General features: G+C 47.8%; 1 protein-coding gene and 1 long non-coding RNA gene across 2 annotated transcripts in view; one reads left to right on the forward strand and one right to left on the reverse strand.

Annotated features, from left to right (window-relative positions):
• Clic4 (chloride intracellular channel 4) overlaps window positions 1-14,338 on the reverse strand; it is a 63,282-nt gene extending 48,944 nt beyond the window's left edge. Inside the window, exon 1 of the mRNA XM_031379043.1 lies at window positions 14,063-14,338. Within this exon, the coding sequence (XP_031234903.1) occupies window positions 14,063-14,134 (72 nt within the window). The 5' untranslated portion in view covers window positions 14,135-14,338. The remainder of the gene's footprint in view (window positions 1-14,062) is intronic.
• An 11-nt stretch (window positions 14,339-14,349) lies between these two features.
• On the forward strand, window positions 14,350-17,990 carry LOC116096829. Its single transcript, XR_004121123.1, has 2 exons — window positions 14,350-15,234; window positions 17,895-17,990. It is a non-coding gene; the product is annotated as an uncharacterized LOC116096829 (long non-coding RNA).
• The last annotated feature ends 3,060 nt before the right edge of the window (window positions 17,991-21,050 follow it).

Here is a 21,050-nt window from a genome sequence, read left to right on the forward strand (position 1 = left end):
GAGGGAAAGGCTTTCATTTGAGTATATCTTAAGAACCTCTTTGAGAGACACTAAAGCAAAACAACTATGAGCTACAGCACTGGCTTTCCCAGATTGCTCTGTTCACTTGTTCTCTATGGATTTGTCTGTCTGGTTTATAGTACTGGAGACGGAACCTGGAGCCACATGGTTGCTAGGCAAACACTCTACTGATTTGCTTCACTCTTTCAACCTATTTATCCAGCTTCTCATATGAGCATTCTTGTGAATTTAACAAGCGCTTGCATTTTCCCAGTCACGTGGGTTGTTTTTTTGTTTTTTTTTTTTTTGGTTTGTCTCTTTCTTTTCCCACTGGCTGCCTCTGGAATAAAGCATGTGGAAAGGGGGTGGGGAAGGAGAACCCAGCACAGTTCTTCAGCAGCATTTTATTGAATAATAATCCAATGAGTTAATCCACAATGCAGTTACACGCAGCACTGCACACACATCTGTGCCAGCTCCATTAAGTATGGGCACTCCTCTCCGCATTCCTTCTGCCCTGCATTTAGGAAAGCCAACACAAAAAAATAAGTCCGCAAGCCCGAGAGACCCGGCATCTACTCTAAACACATTCAGGACAAGCTTCTGCCAGTGGAGAAAAGCTCCCAGCCCAGGACTTACAGTGTCTCCCCAGGAAAGAGCTTTCAGGGACTCTGGCAGAATGGTCCTTCTGCACTAACTGCTCCTCCAGCCTGGAGCTCCACAGGGCATTTGCTTTGTGTCCTGGAGCAGCTGCTGGTATCCAACCAGCACTAAGAAAAGGCTAATTTAATGAAAATTGCTTAAACTGGCCCAAATCTGTACCTCTCTTTATTCATGAAAAAATGCAATGGAAAAGGACACAATATATAATGTGCTTTATCGTTGAGCCCTAAATTGGTTTAAGACATCATTTTATCTGAGACAAAGCGACAGGTCCTGGCAACGACAGATGCCCAGCACCACAACCTTCTTAGAACACTATATTTAAAGTGATAGCTACCAGAAAAATAAGGAATTAAAAAAAATGGTACAAATTCTATAAAATGACAGAAGACATCTAAGCAGCATAGGGAGAAAAAAATCAAGGTAAATCCTCAGAGTTCAGCCTCCATGCTCTTTTGGGAAGGCTCCGCTCGGTTCCAGCATTACAGAGAAGATTCCTGCGGCTTACCAGGCAAGGTCTGCCTTCCAAAGCCCGGCCGGACTGCAGACGCACGCACAGCAAGTGAACAGAGATCTAAAACAGCAGCCGGGCCGTGGTGGCGCACGCCTTTAATCCCAGTCCTTGGGAGGCAGAGACAGGCGGATTTCTGAGTTTGAGGCCAGCCTGGTCTACAGAGTGAGTTCCAGGACAGCCAGGGCTACACAGAGAAACCCTGTCTTGAACCCCCCGCCCCCAAAAAAATCATACACACAAAGCTTCACCTAGAGCTGGCAGTGGAGGCAGTGTCTGTAACCCCGGCAACCAGAGGCAGGGGCAGTTTGCCAAGCATTTGAGACATCCTGGACTACAGGAGCTCAAGGTTAGCTTTGGCCACAGACCCCGTCTCAAAGTTCACTCCCTAGTTGGAGAAGTGGATGAGAGACTCACCTATCAGGCACCTGAAACAAAATTAAAAATTCTTTAAAATAAAAGGTTTGGGGTTTTGTTTGTTTGTTTTGGTCTCATTTTATTTCGTTTTGGTTGGTTGGTTGGTTGGTTTTATTCCAGGGATTTGGTGGGAGGCATGTCTCAGTACTTCTGGCCGGCCTGAAGCTCTGAGAGATCCACCTGCTGCATTCAAGCAATCTACTTATCTTTATTTTATGTGTTTGTTCTGCCTGTGTATGTGTACTGCATGCAGGCCCAGTGCCCTGAGGCCAGGAGGACATCAGATTCTCTGGAAGTAAGAATTGCAGGCAGTTTCAGGAACCAAACTAGGTCCTCTGCAAGAGCAACAAGAACCCCTAATGGGCAAGCCATCTCTCCAGCTTCCAAAAGAAAATTAATTTACTGCTTTGGATTTTGAAGATAACTAAAAATCAGCAAGCTGTAAGCGGCGCCATGCCATCCTAAGAGCTAGAGTGCAATGACTAGCTGTGTGAGTTGAGATCTCTCTCAGCCAAGGACTGTCACACAGGAGTGAGGGGAAGGCTTCCGAGAAATACAGCCGACAGCTCATCAGGCAAAATCTCACCACTAAATCACCAGTGCTTTAATGACACACCAGCAATATCAGCCAGCCTCTGCTTCATTTTCTGTCAACTATTCATCAAATGCAACTGTCAAAGAGACGCTCCTTTTCCAAAGGACTGTGTATCTTACAGGGTACTTAGAGTAAAGTCTAATCGGCAGCAGTAGAGGTAGGGCCTACCAACTGGACCTAACCTAACATGCATTTACTCATTCAGTAAGACTTACTGAACGCCTGGTAGGAAGCAGGCAATCTACAGAATACTGGAGGGGACACAAAGGGGACAGGGGGCCCTACCTACACTGAGTTTCCTGTGTTATGACAAAGACATGAGGGGCGGAAAAGGTTGTTCTCCACTGAAAGGTTTCAGAAAGGTGATCCTGAAGAGCTAATGAAGACATGTAAACGGACTTAGGGAATCACATAGAGTTTAACAAATGGGAATGTGATAGGAAAGGTGGCTTCAGGCAGGCAGCACAACCCATATGGAATAAGAAATACGAGCCTTCCAACTAGCTAAAGTAAAGGCCTAGGACGCAGGAGACACACGTGCGCATTCACCGGGGCTCCACTACGATGGCTGTAGGCTTGAATGTCAGGCTGTGTGGCTTTGGAGTTAGTTCTTCACTCCGGAGAGCGTCACAAAATGGCTTCTGTACTTGGCGAGTAAGGAAGGGGAGACGCACATCTTCAAAACACATGGCTTATAGCAATGCTTATCTCCCGCTGTGACTGCAAGAGTACTTTATGTTCTAGGGAAACTGGTCTTAGACGCGTCCCATACTTCTGTGTTTTCATAGATCTCTGTTGCCATTCCAATCCCTTGAAGTCCGTTCGCCTTCTGGAGCCTTTCCTGTACCCCCAGTTTCAGCTTGCAGATGACTAGCGGTTAGCTTTTCGTTTTCTTTTGTGTCCTTTCCTCTATCTCAAAAGGATTCAGGCACTGGTGTAGGAGCTGTATACATCCATAGGCAGTTCCTTCATCGTTACAGTATGCAGACTTAGATGAAGAGAAAGCAATCTACCTGTGATTAAGTGCTGTACAGAGACAGAGAGACAGCACGGGAGGGGACCCTGGGAATGAGCCAACGTGTGCTTGCTTCCTCTTCCCTCCCTCTCTCTGCGTCTCTTGTATCCCTCACGGGCTTCAATTTTGCTATGTAGCTAAGAACCTCAACCTTCTGATCTTAGATGATCAGAGGCTCAGAGGCTGGCGTGTGCTGCCATGCCTCCTTTCTTTCCTCTTAGCAATGCCGGTGGGGGGGCGGGGGAGGATGACCCAGAGCTTCCTGCATGCTGGGCAAGCACTCTACCATCACCTGAGCCATCCCTAGCCTCCACAAAAGTCTTTGTAAAAATTGTATCCTTCGTGAAAATGGCATTTCTCTAAAGGAAAGGTCGTGTCAAGGCTAGAATTCTATTTAAGATGAGTAGCCTGGTCCCCCACGGAAACCAGGCAGGGTAAGGAAGGGAGAAGCGCTGGGGGCCACTGCACTAGAGAAGGATGGCGGCAGCTCTGAGTAGAGAAGAGATGAGAGAAGAAATGAACTCGGTAGGTGTGGGGAGGAGGCAGCAGGAAGATGTCAAAGGACAGGGTGTGTCTGAGAAATGACAGTGGCCTTCTAATTAGTCACTGGCTACAAGGTGTTGTATGGAGATGGACAAGGAGCAGTGTTGAGACTGAATTCTGAGTTTAGTATGACAAAGGTGCAGGCTCTCATCAGGAGGAAGTCTGGATAAGGTGGAGAAATTTGGAACTTGAAGACACACACCTGTTTGATATTTGTGTGGCATTTAAAAGATGTAAGTCCTTCATTGTGAGGCGACAGGAAAATGCCTGAAAGCCAGAAGGTAGCATCAGATCATCTAGAACTGGAGTTGACAGATGGATGTGAGCTACCTACCGTGTAGGGACTGGGAACCAACCCTGGTCCTCTGTAAGGGCAGGAATGACTCATCAGGAGGCCTGGAGATGGTCCTAGAGGGACACATTAGCAGGTCAAGAGCACTTCCTGCTCTTCCAGATGACCCAGGTTAGAGTCCCAAGATCAGGAACTCAGGGCAAGCCTGGACTATTTTTAGGGACTTTGAGGCCAGCCTGGGCTAGCTGAAACTCTTTCTCAAAAAGAAGAAAAAGAAAAGACAGAAATTAGGGCCAGTGAGGAGCTCAGCAGATGTAAGTCACATCAAACCTGGCGACCCGAGTTCAACCCCAGGATCTATGAAGGAGAGAGCCAATTCCTTACAAGATGATCTCTGACTTCCATATAACCAAGGGGCACAGCATACACATATAAAAGTATAAAAATATAAGGAAAAACATAAAAGTCAATCGTGGGTCTTATGCCTGTAATACTAGCACTTAAGGCAGTAAGACAGCCTCAGATACAAGGGCCAGCCAGAGCTACACAGCAAGTCAGACTCTGTCTCACTCTGTCTCTGTCTCTGTCTCTGTCTCTGTCTCTCTCTCTCTCTCTCTCTCTCTCTCTCTCTCTCTCTCTCTCTCTCTCTCACACACACACACACACACACACACACACACACACACAGAGGTGGGGGGAAATTGTAGCCCCTGGCTGTCCTGGAACTTGATCTGTAGACCAGGCTGGCCTTGAACTCACAAATCCACCTGCCTCTCTCTGCCTCCCAAGTACTAGCTATGTGTACCCACCACCCAGCGGGAATTGTTTATAATTAATTCAACAACCAGCAAGTATTAGTTTTACTTTAGATAAACTTAACTTACAGACCATAATACAAAACTAATACATGAGTTTCTTTACACAACTAACAAGCCACTTACCGTCTCAGTAATTAATACATTTCATCTGTAAATATTCCACTCATCTTTAAATCAATTATCTCATGTAGGCTGTCACATAGAAAATCTTCTCAATGGGTTTTGTGAGGGGTTTTCTGTGTTTTTTAAGACAAGGTCCCCAATAGCCTAAACTGGTCTCGATTAGATGCCTAAGTCATCCAGGACCTTGAGTTTCTGAGCTGACTTCCGTCACCCCTAACTGTTCAGGAGTAAACTGTATTCTGTTTGGTTTTGAGTATGGAATCTTTGTGCTTCAGCCTGCTGATTGCTAGGATTATAGGTTTGTATCACCATAACAAGCTCGTGCGTGTGTGTGTGTGTGTGTGTGTGCGCGTGCGCGCGTGTGTGTGCGTGCGCATGTGCATGTGCATGTGTGCCAATGTCACACTGTATAATCCAAGTTAACCTAGACCTTGTAAGAACCCTCCGGCTGCAGCTTCAGCAGTGAAGGATCACAGGCACAAACTACCACTCCCAGCTTCCCCTGGACTAATGGAACATAGGTCACTGTGTATTACAGTCCAAAGATGGTGCTAAGCAGCTCACTACTGCATCCACCATGGCTCATCTACCCACTTAAGGAAAAGGAGAAAAGGCCTGTGCTTAAACCTCTCTCGCTGTCATGTGGCTCTGTGGTTATCCCTGTGCATACCCAACAGATCCTAGGCGAAGCCTGGATCTCACCACCTCCCTAAGCCACACACACAGTGAGGAAGAGTTAACACGGAAAAGCATCTTCAATGTTTACAACAGATTTCTCCTAAAGCACACCAAGGGAACTCCTGCGTGGAAACCACTGAATCAACACCCATTTGAACAATTCTAGGCGTTATCGGTGACCTTTGATAGCTCAGCTGGTAAAGCGGGGACTGGAGGTACTGGTGGGCTTTGTGAGAGCAGGGATGGTCCTGTATCCCTTTAATCCCAGGGTAAGCAGAGGCAATTGGATCTGTGAGTTGGAGGCCAGCTTGGTCTACAGAGTGTTCCAGGACAGTCGGGGCTATACAGAGAAACCCAATCTCAAAAAACAAAAAAGCAAAAAAGGGCTGGCAAGATGGCTCAGTGGTTAAGAGCACTGACTGCTCCTTCCAAAGGTCCTGAACTCAATTCCCAGCAACCACATGGTGGCTCATAACCATCTGTAATTAAATCTGACGCCCTCTTCTGGTCTGTCTGAAGACAGCTACAGTATACTTATATACATAAAATAAATATACCTTTAAAAAAAAAAAGAAAAACAAATGAAAAATCTTTGTTTTCATCTAGCAAGCACCAGACAGAGCAACTGTTTATGAAAAGATAGCTACAGATGACATCTAAGTTTCTTTTAAAAATCTAAGTAAGTTTTCCTTTAAGCAACTCAATTCCCGGCACATATCAGACCGGTCTTCATTTTCCACTCTTACAGGAAGACCAAAACATTACACAAAAACTCTCAAGGACTCACTCACGAAAGTCTTTGAAAAGGACCAGGGCTTATTTGCAATTAAAGGCCCTATGGACAGTAAAGTACACAGATGGCCAAAGACCGTTTCTAGACTTCAGGCTGCTGTAGTCACTAGAACATGTTGCCCTCTGGCCAAACAACACAAGAGAGTGCGCCCTTCGTATGCTTCCATGTTTGCAAAATGTTCAATACAGTCTCGAACATCAGTTCTGCCCAAGCTCAACACTTAATTTCTTCTTCTTTTTTTTTTTTTGTTTTTTTGTTTTTGTTTTGTTTTTTGTTTTTTTGAGACAGGGTTTCTCTGTGTAGCTCTGGCTGTCCTGGAACTCACTCTGTAGACCAGGTTAGCCTTGAACTCAGAAATCCACATGCCTCTGCATCCCAAGTGCTGGGATTAAAGGCACACCTCCCAACAACATTTAATTTCTTAAGTGTAACTACCTTTTCTTTTTTTCCTCATAGAGCATGTAGATCTCATGCAACCACTCCCCCCAGTATTCTTTTTTTTTTGGTTTTTTGAGACAGGGTTTCTCTAGAGTTTCTTCTGAGTGTGTAGCCCTGGCTGTCCTCGAACTCAGAAATCCACCTGCCTCTGCCTCCCAAGTGCTGGGATTAAAGGCATGCACGACCACTGCCCGGCCTCCCCCAGTATTCTTAAATGGTGCAAACATTCATTCCCCTTTAGTTTTTAATGACTATGCACCTGCGTAACCTACCACCTGATCTCCACCTTCAAAAATAAAAATAAAGCAACTGCTTTAATAGTTCGACAAGAAAACCTCGGAGAGCATTGGGGAGTCCTCCCAGGAGGCGACCTCTGCTCCGCCTAACTGCAGCTGTCATCTCCTCTGTTTATTCAGGCTTGCTTTGATTTATTCTTCTCCCACACATGTAAGTAAAGAGCCGGGCTGGGTGCTGGTAAGATTCAATGTTTGTGTTATTCCCAGGTGATTGACAGTTTTGCAACTTTATTGCATTGAGAATTAAATGTTCTTCTTAAACACACACACATGTACACGCACACACAAATTCACAAATGCCTGTATCAACACCACCACACACACACACAAAAAAAAAAACAAAAACAAAACATGGAAGACCGTTGAGCTTCTTGCAAAACTCCACCAGGGGTAGAAGCACGTGGTGCACCCTGGGGTCACACCTGGCCCTAGTTCCAATATTGTTACTTGTTCAAACAATACTCAAATTTAAATGTTCTAGTTCTAAACATTGTCTTATTTATCTACACTAGGTGGTGACTTTCATGAGTTGATTTTATATTTTAAATAAGACAAGGAAAAATTAAATAATGCTAATTGCTGTGCCAGGTGTCCTAGCTACTCTGGAGGCTGAAACAGGAAGGTCAAAAGTTCCAGACCTGGGGCTGCAGTGATGGCCCAGTGGTTAGGAGCACTGGCTACTCTTCTAGAGGACCAGGGTTTAAATCCCAGCACCCACATCGCAGCTCTCAACTGTGTAATGCCAGTTTCAGGGGGCCCTACGGCCTCTTCTGGCCTCCTTGGCAGAAGGCACATACATTTAGTACACTACAGGCAAAACACCCACACACATAAAATAAACGAACATATGTTAAAAGGAACCAGGGGTCAGAACACTTGCACTCAGAGGGAGGTGGAGCTCTGAGTTCAAGGCCAATCTAGTCTATTTTGAGAGTTCCAGGTCAGCTAGGGCTACATCAAGAGACCTTGTCTCAAATTAATTTAAATGTTTAGAGGGCTGTGGCATTACTTAGTGATAGCATGCTTGCCTAGCATACATAAGGTTCCATTCCTAGTACCACCAAAACTAAAAAAACAAAAAGCACAAAAAACAAAAAGCTAATTGATATTCTTCACACTAATACTTGGTACTGACCACTGAGGTCTTGTGAGCCAAGTCTCATAAAAAGCAACAGAACTAAAAGCTCCTAAGAAATTCACAAACACACACCCTGAACTAAATTTAGAGGCCAGCTAAATCATACTCCGATGGCTTGTAATCATAACCCAAATGTCATTTTCCATCAGAAACTCATTTCCACTCTGTCCCAGCCTCTAAAGCAGTACACCTAATCCTAGTTTTCTGCTCTGCTTGATACAAATCTTAACTCATCCTGCCTTAATCACACTTCCCATACCGCCTAACTCACTTCCCAGAGACTCATTCCCAACTCCGGAAACACCGGAAAAGGAGAAGCAGAGCCTCCTCCGCCAGGGAAGCAGGGGGAAGGGGAAGTCTTGCTCACCAACCCTCTCCTGGCTTCTAGGCACCCCTCAGGCATCCTTCCAAAACAACCCGATGTCCCTTTCCTGCCACTAGTGCACTAGTCTGCTGGCTCCTGTCTCTTCCTTATTCTGAGCTCCTGTCAGAATTTGATATTTAAACAAATCCCCACCTTGGTATTTGACAAAAGCAGCCTGTTTTAGGTCCCCCAGAATCATCCCCAGGATAAAAGGAACAAGGGCATCTTCCATTAACCTTACATTTTACTCTATTTCCAAGTCCTAGAGTTCCCCTCTGGACACCCCAAACCAGCAAAGCAGTCAGACAAGGGAACACTGTCTTTTTACATTGAATTGTAAGCTCAATTGTTCCATCTCAGCACCACTTCTGCCCTTGAAACTAAACATTTAAAAAAAAAAAAAAAACTCCCACTTCACACTGGCAGCAGGATCCACTCACACCTCCCAAAATGGGCCAAGGAAGAGGTGGGCAGAAGCAGGCCCGGCAGCGGGAGAAGGGAGAAGTCCCGGGAGAAGAAAGCCTGTGAAAATAAATGCACACTCTAAAGCCCAGGCCAGAGCTCACAAGGCTCAGCCTCAGCTTGTCAGCATCTGACTATCTGGCTCCTCCTTTCAGAGGCCCAGCTGCTCCTAGGGGACTTCATGAGTGATGTCTAAACTTACATTCCCTCTCAGCCACCTCTGACCTACCTAGCTCCCTACTTTTTCAGCGTCAAGTTCAAGCCTACCTTCAATTTTCAGGTCTGGCTCCTAACTGACCATGAACCATATGTGACTCCATAAGTGTGTACCATCTTGCCATTTGTTTCGTGGTACTGGGGATCGATCAATCCTAGGACCTAACAAGCTAAGCAAGACCTCTCTACTACTCAGTTACAACCCAGTCCTCTGAGACAGGTTATCACCATATGGTCCAGACTGGCCTTGAATTCTCTCTGCAGATTAATGTCCTATTAAAAACCCCTCCCAACCCCAGAAGCTTGGGGCTACTGCTGACAGGGATAACCCAATTCAAAACAGTAGTACATAAAAGTTTAAATTACTAGCCATAAAACTAAGTCCTGCAGAGAGGTTACCTCCTACTTAGATAAGAAATCTATTGCTTCACACAGATGCAGCCCGTCAAAGTGGAGAGACAGTGGTGTCAGTACAAACTGGGCTCATGTAAGCAAAACAAAACCCCAAATTCCTGATTACTCTCCCGTCTCTGTGCGATCCCTGCATGCCAGAGGCTGGGGAGACTGCCACAAGTTTAAGGGTAGCCTGGGTAAGGGTAAGGCGCTCAAACGACTATATAAATAAAAAGAGGGCGACACCAGGTACCCAGGTCAGTAATCGCCTCTCTGCTCCTTTCGTTTGTGGTTCTTGAGTTAGTATTTATTTACCTTTACAAAAACAGAACTCTTGGACCCTAACTACAGATATAGCCAACAAGATACATTGGTAGAAAATGTGGCTGATACATGAAAAGATCAGAAGTACTAAACTATGAAGGAAAAAGAGGTAAGTGGGACTGGCGAGATGGCTCAGTGGTTAGGAGCACTGTCTGCTCTTCCAGAGGTCCTGAGTTCAATTCCCAGCAACCATCTATAATGGGATCTGATGTCCTCTTCTGGTGCATCTGAAGACAGCGACAGTGTACTTACATAGGTAAAATTAGGGGAAAAAAAAAAAAAGGTAAGTAGCTATCAATCACAAGGGATTGGCATCCATGGGCTACAGAAGAAAGTAACCAAGGACCAAGGTTCGTGACTCGGAACATCAGGACCTCCTAAGAAATAAGTTGTTCAAGGAGAACGGGGTGTTGCACGCCTGTAATGTCAGCACTCAGGAGGCTGCTCTCAGTTAGAGGGCAGCCTGGGCTACGTAGGGAGTACAAGGCTAGCTCAGACACAAAGGGAAAACCTGTCCAAAAACAAAAACAAGAAAAAAACCAAAGGCAAAAAGGCTTGAGGGGTTGTTCCCAATTCAAAGGAGCACAGACAAGACAAACACTAACAGCAACCATGTTCCAGAGATGGCCAGAGTTCAAGTCCCAGCATCCATGTTGGGCAGCACACAACACCAAACTCCAGGGGATCTGACATCCTCCTCTGAACACAAGGGCACCTGCAAGCGTGTGCATAGACCCACACGCAGATGTGGACATACATAGCTGAAGATAAAAATAGCTTTTAAACATATATATATATATATATATATATATATATAGTGCCCTGGAGGAAGGGAAAAGCAGCAGTCCCCTGCCCATCACTAGGCAGCTTAAAGTCACACACCACAGAGACCAGGCCCACAGCTCCGTCACTGTGAGCCTAGCAAGCCTGGCTCCTGAGTTCAAGCTCCAGAATCCATGAGGTAGGAGGAGAGAATTAGCTCTTGTGAGTTCCTCGATGACCTCCAAACGTGTGCTGTCCCATACAGACACACAGTGAGTTTTTTTTTAAACCCTGAAAGTTTTCAGCCACATAGTGGTGACACACGCCTATAAATGGAGTACTTGGGTGGCTGAGGTAGAACTGCCATGAGTTTGAGGCTGGGGTGAGCTCCAGAGCGAAATCGGACTGGCCTGGACTATACCAAGTTAGATCCTATGTCCAAAAAAAAAAAGTTTTCAGCTACAAATCAGGATACTTGGCTGAAAAACTAACACTGTTTAGCATACCACCCTAGACAACCAGTTTCCGTCCCACATTGCTTTCAAAAATAACTCTATTTTATAAGAGTATTTTCCCCATGTGCATTTCCCACATCCAGGGTTTGAAAAGAAACTAGCAGCCTTTACCATCTTTTCCTTTTCTTTCTCCTTTCAAACAACCAACTGGGTTTGTATTGCTGTAAAATTGGCCTATACTAAAGCACAGAAAAATAAAGAACACTTCACAGACAAAAAAAAAAAAAAAAAGAAGCTTGAGAGAAAACAAATTTGCTCAGGATAGCTGAGCCAATGAACACAGAACTATATGGCTGATCTCTGACCTCCAAGGCCAGAGACCTGTGAACTCAGTGGTTCAAACTACAGATATGGACCACTGGGAAGGGGTATGCAAGTGACTCAGCTTTAGGAAAACACACCCCACCCATCTCCTTATGGAAATATTAAATCAACAGTGAGCAGGGCATCAGGCATCTGTCATGCCCTTTCCAAGAGACAGAGTGTGTGTGTGTGTGTGTTGCTGAAAAATCACACACAGGGCCTTGCCCATGTACTACCACTGAGCTACATCTCCAATCCCTCCCCTTAGTTTTTAAACATTTTTCTTGCCATATCTTATTGGCCAGGACCTTCCAAACCATGCTGGGCAGAAGCTATAAAGTGCAGCACCTGTGTGAGTCTAGGTTGTTCTGTTTGCTGCTGATTTTCAGACTGGATTTTCTATGCAGCCCTGGCTAGCTTGGAACTCACTATGTAGCTCAGAGGTCGGCCTGCCTCTGCCTTTCACATGCTGGGATTAAAGGGTCAGGCTTATATGACTCTGTTTATAATTCCGACTTGTATAATAAAAGTATAGATTTTCAGAGGTCATTTTTTTTCCGCTTTGTTTTGCTTTGTTTAGTTTATCAAAACTCCTTCCTGCTGGATATGATGTTTCACTGGAGGCTGCCTGGACTACATTATGAGTTCAAGACAGCACAGGATACAGAATGAGAGAGGAGTGGGCAGACAAGAAGAGGTAAACCATTACGCCTCGTCTCCACCTCTGGCCTAGCGTATTCCCTTCTCTATGCCGTTTTCTATGACCCTCTCCCCATTTCTTCACGTTCTTTCCTACATGCCTCAAAAGTATTGTCTGCCACCTTCAGTCACAGAGATTGTGATATTTTGAGAGTCCTAAGCCTTTTTTTAAAATTCCTAATGCTGCGAATGTATGGTTCATCATGTTGTGCTGACCCCCAACTGTAAAATTATTTTTGGTGACACTACATAACTGTAACTTTGCTACTGCTATGAACTGTAATGAAATTATCTGTGTTTTTCAATGGTCTTAGGTGACCCCTATAAAAAGGTCGTTAGACCTTTCAAAGGGGGTCTTGAGCCCCAGTTGAGAACTGCTGCTCTAGACCAAAATAAAAAAAAAAAAAAAGTTTCTAAAACCAGCAACTAAAAGAAAACACTAAGGCAACACCCTGCAGATTTCTGCCTTCCACCTCTGGAACACATCCTTCGATAATTTCCGCTCTTTTATATTAACACTAAAAAAGGGCGGACTTAGTACTGGGTACCTGTTGAATTTCTAGTGTTGCCAGTTTTGACAGAAGCCTAACTATTTGGTGGCTAACAGAATGTCAGGGTTTCAAAGGAGGCTCAGTAAAGCAGGGGACCCAGATGTTTGTTATATTAACTTTTCTCTCCTTCACTACGCCCCAAAAGGGAGAGGCAGGCAGAGCATTCAGAGTGTGTTCCTAGGTGAAGAAGGCAGCTCCAGGATTTACAAACTGACGAAGGTGAGAGGAACGAACCTTTTTAACCCCGAGGGAGTGGAGAATTCAGGTTTTCTTTCAAACCAAACGCGCTTGCCGCGGTGGCAACACCAACGAGAGCGGCCAAAAGGTTGCATCATGTGAAAACAGGCGCGCTTGAGAAACAAGAAAACCAGATGGTGGTAAAACACCGGACAGGAAAACCCAAGTCGGGAATCTCCGTATTTTCCGGAAGCCTTGGGGCACCCACCCTTCTTTTCGCTTTTTCTTTTATCTTCCGTTTCTTCTGCTGCTTTGCAGTTAGTTGTCTGGGTTTGGGGTGTCAGGAGGCTCACACTTGTAACCCAGGCTTGCCTCGAACTCGAAGCACTCCTCAAACCTCTACAGCTGGGTCACAGCCTAGTCACCACGCCCGCATTAAAAAATTCTCTCCTCCCGCAAAGGGGGAGGGGGGCTGGGTGGAGGGTCCCTAGCATCCGAGGCTAGCCTTGAGTTTACTAAGTAGCCAAGGCCGCCTCTGAACTCCGGATCTTTCCCGAGATCACTTTTCCCAATTGCTGCTGGGTTTAAGGCTCCCGGGTCCCTCCACCCCTTTATTTTATTTAACATTGTATCGAAATTAAAGTTTCAGTTTCACCCTCGCCGGGCCCTAGAGTTCAAGTAAATTAAGTTGGGTGAGCGATCAGCCTGGCGGCCCGAGGCTGGGGCTCGTGAGGCGGGGTGGGGTCGGACAGGGCGAGCAGGGTGACAGTACCCACGCGGCGCGGTGGAGGCGCGTCCCGCCCTGCGGAGTCGCCTCTCTGTCGCCGCGCCCGCAGGGTCCGCCAAGGTCCCGCTGCGAGGCGGGAAGGCGCGGAGCCCAGACAATGGGAATGGGCGCGGGAGGTACGGCGCCGCCTCCGGCCGCCGGGGATGCCGCGTGGGGGCGCTTCGGGGTGCGGGGACGGTGAGCGCTCACCTTGACGAAGAGCTCGATGAGGGGCTCTTTGTCCTCCTCCTTCAGCCCGTTCAGGGGCATCGACAGCGCCATGGCCGGTTGGGCTGGGCTCCGCGGACGGCGGCTGCGGCTGCGGCTCCGGGGCTGCTGTGGCTGCGGGTTCCCGCCGCTCCTCGCTCACTCGCTGGACAGTCCTGGCGTCTAGCTGCCCGTGGCCTCAGATCCTCAGCACCGCCCCACGCCTCGCGCGCGACTCGGAGGGGGTTGCGGTCCCAGCCGCTTCAAACCGCTGGGCGGAGCCCGGTGGGCGGGGCGGGGCGGGGCGGGGCAGCGGCCGGCGCCTTAGGATCCTGCGGGGGAAATGGGCGGGACGGAGCTAGAGGGCGTGGCCTCAGGCGAGGAAGGCGGGGTAGCGCTTTACCTCGGGCGGACCGACCACTGCGGAGCCTGGAGGACGCTGGGGGCGCGGCCTAGGCTAGGCAGCGCGGGTTGGTGGGCGGTTCCCCGGAGCCACGCCCCTCAGGGGCGGGGGAATGGTCCCGGGAGCCGGAGCCTGACACCGCCTCCCTCCGCGGCGCAGCTGCTGCTGGTTGAGTGCCAGGTGACCTCATGCGGCGGCACGCCTCGCGCCCTCTCCCCCGCCGCAGCCGCAGGGACTCCACGTCCCCTCCCGTTCCCGGGGCGGCGGCCTCTTCGGCTCCTTCAGTTAGGCGCGGCTGCCTTTTCCTGGAAAACTTTTGCGAAAGTTTTCATGTCCTTTAAGAAGAACTTTTTTCTTCTTCTGACCGCGGATCTCCTTTCATGATCCTTCTCCATTTGAAGTCAAGATCACTCAAACGTTCTTATAAAGTCGTCCTGTGTCCCAGGCTCTGAATTAGGCCAAAACGTTGGGACAGCATCCTGCTGCCAGCACAACCCCAGTACTGGAGGCAGCGCCAGACTCTTAAAACGTTATCTGTGCTATTTTGTCCCACCTGGACGGATCCCTGTCTTCAGTTCACCTGGAGAGCTTTAATGAGTATTAGAGTCACCTGAGTGCCGCCCTCCGCGCACTCGGAGTACTTTACACCCTGAGGGCAGGGGCCTGAAACACGTGATCTACCGCGGAATGCCTGGATTGAATGTCACCTCTGGGAAAACTTGCCTTCTGGCTTTCCTTAATCTGCTCGTTTTATGGTACCTCCCAGGTTAGGGTGAGTTGATTAGAAAGGCTAAATTGGGGGCTGGAGGAAGGGCCCACGGTTATCTCGCATCCTCTGTGCCTAATGTGGCTCAGAATGCGTCAACAAATTGGAATGGTGTGTAAAAAAGCGATGCAACCTGCAACTTTATCCTCACTCAACCAGATCCAAGTTGCTAGATTCCCTGAGACGGATCTGTGTCCTAAGGATTAGATCCATCAATGCTCCGGAGTAAGGCTGTCTTAAGTTCACGGTGGCCTTAAACACCTTAAACCTTGGCCTGACTTGGTCACATATACATGGCTCTCAGGAGGCTCAGGCAGGAAGGCTGAGAGTTTGAGGACAGTCTGCATATATTGCAAGACTATCCCAAAATAGTAATAATAATAATAATAATAATAATAATAATAATAATAATAATAGCAGCAGTCAAGATGATTCAGCAGGTCAAAGCATTTGCCTTTGCAAGACTTTCAACCTGGATGTGATGGTTGGGGGACCCATCTAAAGGTAGGAGGAGAAAACTAGCTCCACAGAGTTGTTCTCTGACTTCCACAGAGTGCCATCACTCACTCTCTCTCTCTCTCTCTCTCTCTCTCTCTCTCTCTCTCTCTCTCCAGGGTTTCAGTTTTGGTTTTGTTTAGATAGGTTCCTACTAGGTAGACCAGATGGGCTAACTCAGATCTGCCTGTCTCTGTCCCCACCTCCCAAGTACTGGGGTCAAAGGTGTCCACCACTGCAACCAACAATCACTGTAATTTTTTTTTTTTTTTTTTTTTTTTTGAGACAAGGTTTCTCTGTGTAGCCCTGGCTGACCTGGAACTCGATCGGTAGATCAGGCTAGCCTGGAACTCAGAGATTCACCTGCCTCTGCCTCCCAAGGGCGGGGATTTAAAAGCATGTGCTACCAAGGACCAGCACAGTAAAGTTTTAGTAGATGAGGGATTTAGTTCAGTTAGAAGACTGTCTGCCTAGCAGGCTCAAAGCCCTGGGTTCAGTTCTCCGTACTGCATAAGTGAGTGTAGTGCCCCATCGCTGTTATCCCTGCACTCCAAAAGGGTAGGCAGAAAGATTAGGAGTTTAGGATCATCCTCGGCTATATAATGAGTTTGAAGCTAGCCTGGGCTACATTAGACCCTGCCTCAAAATAAACAGAAACCTAAGACTTCCTTTGAGTATCTAGACTGGGGGCGGGGGGTGTTGGTTACTGCCTTGTGTAATTAGGGAGGGCTGGTACTTCAAGGAACCTCTGGTGTCCTGTCCACCCCTACAGGAAGGCCGGGCCAGCACCATGTTTCACTCAGTAACCAGGTAGTTTGTGGTAAAATAAGAAAAGCCAGCAGGCTATCCTGTAGAGCAAAGCTTGAACCAGAAACAAATAGAAGGGATGGCTGGACTCTGAACCGGGCCCCATGTTAATTTTTTACAGAACTGTGAACAGATTAAAGTCCCCTCACAGTTTACCCTTTCCACCGTGATCCCCAATGGTGAATTCAAAAACACGCACACTTAAAATGACCCAGCAGAACCGAAAAAGACTCCACACTGGCCCAAAGACATACATGAGTCCACTGGGTCCCAGCTAGGGTTTATCCAAGTCAGTTTGGATCTCCAGATTACTCACATGTGGCTATGATGGGCCTGTGCTGGCTCCCAGCCACCAGCACAGAGATGGCCCACACAGGGAAACAACACAGAAGGGATCTTTCTGTCTCTTTGCTTAAACGGGAGGAAGCCTGTGACATTTTCCAAGTCCTGAGGTAGTGTGGTCCCCAGGACTGCCCCTGTCCATCCAGACACCCTCAGGCACTGGCTCAGACCTGGAGCCTGTGCCTGGGAATGTGGTCACAGTCATGCCTAGGGGGGTCTCAGTTTCTACTCTGATGCTCACAATTGTGGAAGCACAGACAGATCTGGGAGGGGGAGGAAGAGGAAGATGAAGAGGAGAGAGAGTGTTTGCACAGGGAGGTCCCACAGCACCTTGCTTCCAACTTTGAAAGGCAAGCCCTTTATGCCTTGTGCTCCCGTTTGTTTTTATAACACAGAGAAATCTGGAAGATGGGTGGAGGTGTGTTCTCCTCCTTACACACCCCTCTGACCTCATCTCCACCTGCCCTTCCTTGGGTGCCCCACCCCAGCCCCAGCAGCCTACTTTCTAGTCCATGGACAGATCAAGCACAATGCTGCCTCGGGGCCTTTGCGCTTGCTCTCGTCTCCCTCTGAACCCTTTGTCTACCAGAATTCCCACTCACTCACATCCTTCAGGTCTTTGCTCAAAATAGTCCACTTTAGATGTTCACTGGGTATTACGTATGCAAGCTGGGCACTGCCAGCGCTTGTCCAGCTGCTTCCTCTCCAGAAACGTGTGTGTGTGTGTGTGTGTGTGTGTGTGTGTTCCTATAGTCCTAGGTGGCTTTAACCTGACACAGCCTATAATCATCTGAGAATACAGTCTCAAATGAATTGCCTAGATCAGATCCTTTATGCATTGTCTATAAGGATTTCCTTCGATCCTTCATTGATGCAGGAGAACCAAGCTACTGTGGCCAGCATCATCCCTATGCAGGTGGTCCTGAGCTTTCTTATACGAAAGCTAGCTAAGCATGACTGTGAGCGAGCATCGCAGGGAATAAACCAGTAAGCATCTTTCTTCCATGGTTTCATGGTTTCAGCTTCAAGCTCCTGCCGGAGGTCCCACCCTGACTACCCTTAGTGAAGAACTGGAACCCGAAGAAGGCTTGAGCTAAATAAATCCTTTCCTCCCCTAACTTGTTTTTGGTCTTGTTATTTGTTACGTAGGCAGAAAGGAAACCAATATGTGTACATATGTCACCTCCCGGCATCACATACGCTTCTCCAGGGAAGAGGTTTGCTGGCTTTGGATGATGATTCCACGCCTGAATATTCTCTGTGAGAGTGTACACAGAATGCCTGAGCCCTGTGATTGGGTGACTTTCCGGGAGAGACTTAAGCAGCTAGTCACACGTTAAATAGAGAGGGAGGAGACAGAACAAAGAAGGAATCTGTCAAGTCCACCTTGGCGAATTCCTCAGCGTCCTGGGACACTCACAGGAAGATGGGTGACTCACAAGCAGCTGCCATCACAGAGAAGTCCCACCCAAGTCGGTGGCCTCCACGAGCTTCAACATTTCTAAGATGACTATATGTCTGTCATCTAGGACAAGAGGGAGTGGTGATTGGAATCTCAGGGGAGGGTCACCAGACCCTCCCCATCCCCAAAAGGGAATGTGAATAGCCCTGACACCTTAGGCTTAGCTATCTGATATATGGGTTTGTTTGTTTCGTTGCTATGACAGCAGGCCAAGGTTTCTGTGGGTCAGCACAGCTGCTCTGCTCCAGGACGGCCATGGTCACACCAAGCCTATGGGAAACAGCTCCATTATGTCAGCCATACTGCAGTGTCATGGACCTGGGCACAGCGAGCGTGACCCAACCACAGGCTGGGCTTTGGTCTCTTCAAGCCTGAATCCTAGCACTTTGCAGCTCAGGCAGAAAAGCAGCAGTAGGCGGTAGGCCAGCCCAGGCTATATAGACAGTGAGACCCTGTATCTAACAAGCAAGGGGAGGGACCAGTGAGTGGCTCAGCTGTAAAGGCTGGGCAACAAGAGTTTGATTCCCAGAACCCACATGAAAGTGGGAAAGGAGGTGTTGGGCTCTGGAGAGATGGTTTAGGGGTTAAGCATACCATTAGCTGGGCGGTGGTGGTGCACAGCTTTAATCCCAGCACTTGGGAGGCAGAGGCAGGCAGATTTCTGAGTTCGAGGCCAACCTGGTCTACAGAGTGAGTTCCAGGACAGCCAAGGCTACACAGAGAAACCCTGTCTTGAAAAATGGAAAAAAAAAAAAAAGAGTACCTACCATTACATGAGGTATATGTCTCTAAGTAAATAAATAAATACCATGTCATAAGGGGTCAGGTTTCCAATGCACAAAGGGGGGTGGGGGCGCATTCCAGTCAGCTCCCAGAAAGCTGGCCCAGTCCCATCCAGTCTTGACTGTCACTTACCAGCTCAGGGTGGCCAACCGACCCTCTCTGTGCTTCTCTGTAGAGCAGGTCTAAATGGAACCCATTTAACAGGCTCAACCATGGACTAATGGGGTGAAGGGTTTACAGTGCCACCCAGCACATGATAGGAGCTCTGTCAGCTTCGGCTGTCAGCACGCTGTGCGGCTCGCTGTACACCTCTCTGTACACCTCGCTGTATGCCTCTCGGTACACACCACGCCAAGAACTTCACAGTCAATCCTGTTTCCTCATGGGGCCTTTTTTTTTCCGGGCACACTTCCTAGTCCTCATTTTGCAGGTCACTAGGCTTGAAGATGGAGGAGCCATCAACCATCTCAGAGCCGGCACTCCTCTACACAACTGTACCACGAGTGAGCGGGGCCCGAGTTAAACTCCCAAACATCAGTGACTCCCCATGCAAAGACCTCTGCCCTCTGCATCAAGGAGGGTCCTTGCACAGCACAGAGCACAGAGCGCAGGGACAAAGTGCCTAACATGTGACTTGGAATGTACCAACTCACAGTCACTGAGGGCCTTGGGAAGAGTAGTCAGTGCTCTTAACCGCTGAGCCATCTCTCCAGCCCTGCTTTATTTCTTTTTAAAAAACCTTATTTATGCTTATGCCTGTCAGTGTTTGCCTGCATGAATATCTGTGAACCATATGCAAGCCTCGTACCTAGGGAAACCAAGAGAGAGTGTCAGATCCCCAGAGACTGGAATTACAGTTCTGAGCTACCACCAGGTGCTGTGCTGGAAGCTGAACCAGGGAGCTTTGGGAGAGCAGCCAGTGCTCTTAACTACAGAGCCATCTCTCCAGCCCCTCTTTATTTAATGGTGTTGTATATGTGTGGTGTGTGAGTATATGTCCATGCAGTGCCAATGTGCCCACAGAGACCTGAGGCATTAGGTCTCCTGGAGCTGGAGTTACAGAGGATTTGAGAGTCCCCTGACATGACCTGAACTCAAGTCCTCTCCGAGAGCGGACATGCTCTTAACTGCTGAACCACCTCCTGCCGCCCAGTTAAAGGTTTTCTTTCATATGAGTTGCCTTGGTCCTGGTGTCTCTTCACAGCAATAAAATGGTGACTAACTCTGCTATGGCAAATCTCTGAGTTCTAGGCTAGCCTGGTCTATAGATTGAGTTGACGGTGGAGGGGTGAATGATGAAATATACCTCCATCTCCTGAGCTTTGCGTGGCTGTGTCTCTCCAGGGTCCTATCACATGTTAACTATTCAGTTAACCCTTAGTGATGTCAATCAAGACCTCTACGGATCAACTCTGCTATGGAAAATTTCAATTTGAATTCAAGTGCGTCGGTACAATGGAAAGTAGATCCTATAATTTTCTACCGGTTGTGGCCAAGCCATAAGTTTGGCTGAAGTTTAACCTGAATGCAGTATTTATAGAATGACTGACCTTTCTAACCTCTGAGGAGGGAGCGAGTCATTTAACAAGCCTGAGAGGTGGAGACAGGCTCCCGGTCACCTTTTCTCAGCTCAAGAAATCAGAAGCTCAGAAGCTCATCCTGGGTACCAGGCTGGTCTGGCAGCTGGATCTTCACTAGAGAAAAGACCATCAAGGCACAATGTATACAGAAAAGAACGTCAAGGCTCAGAGGGTGTACTGGCTGGTTTTGTGTATCAACTTGACACAGGCTGGAGTTATCACAGAGAAAGGAGCCTCCCTTGAAGAAATGCCTCCATGAGATGCAGCTGTAAGGCATTTTCTCAATTAGTGATCAGTGGGGAGAGCCCCTTGTGGATGGTGCCATCCTGGGCTGATATCTTGGGTTCTATAAG

Source organism: Mastomys coucha, unplaced genomic scaffold, assembly GCF_008632895.1.
Source record: "Mastomys coucha isolate ucsf_1 unplaced genomic scaffold, UCSF_Mcou_1 pScaffold18, whole genome shotgun sequence".
NCBI classification, from domain to species: Eukaryota; Metazoa; Chordata; class Mammalia; order Rodentia; family Muridae; genus Mastomys; species Mastomys coucha.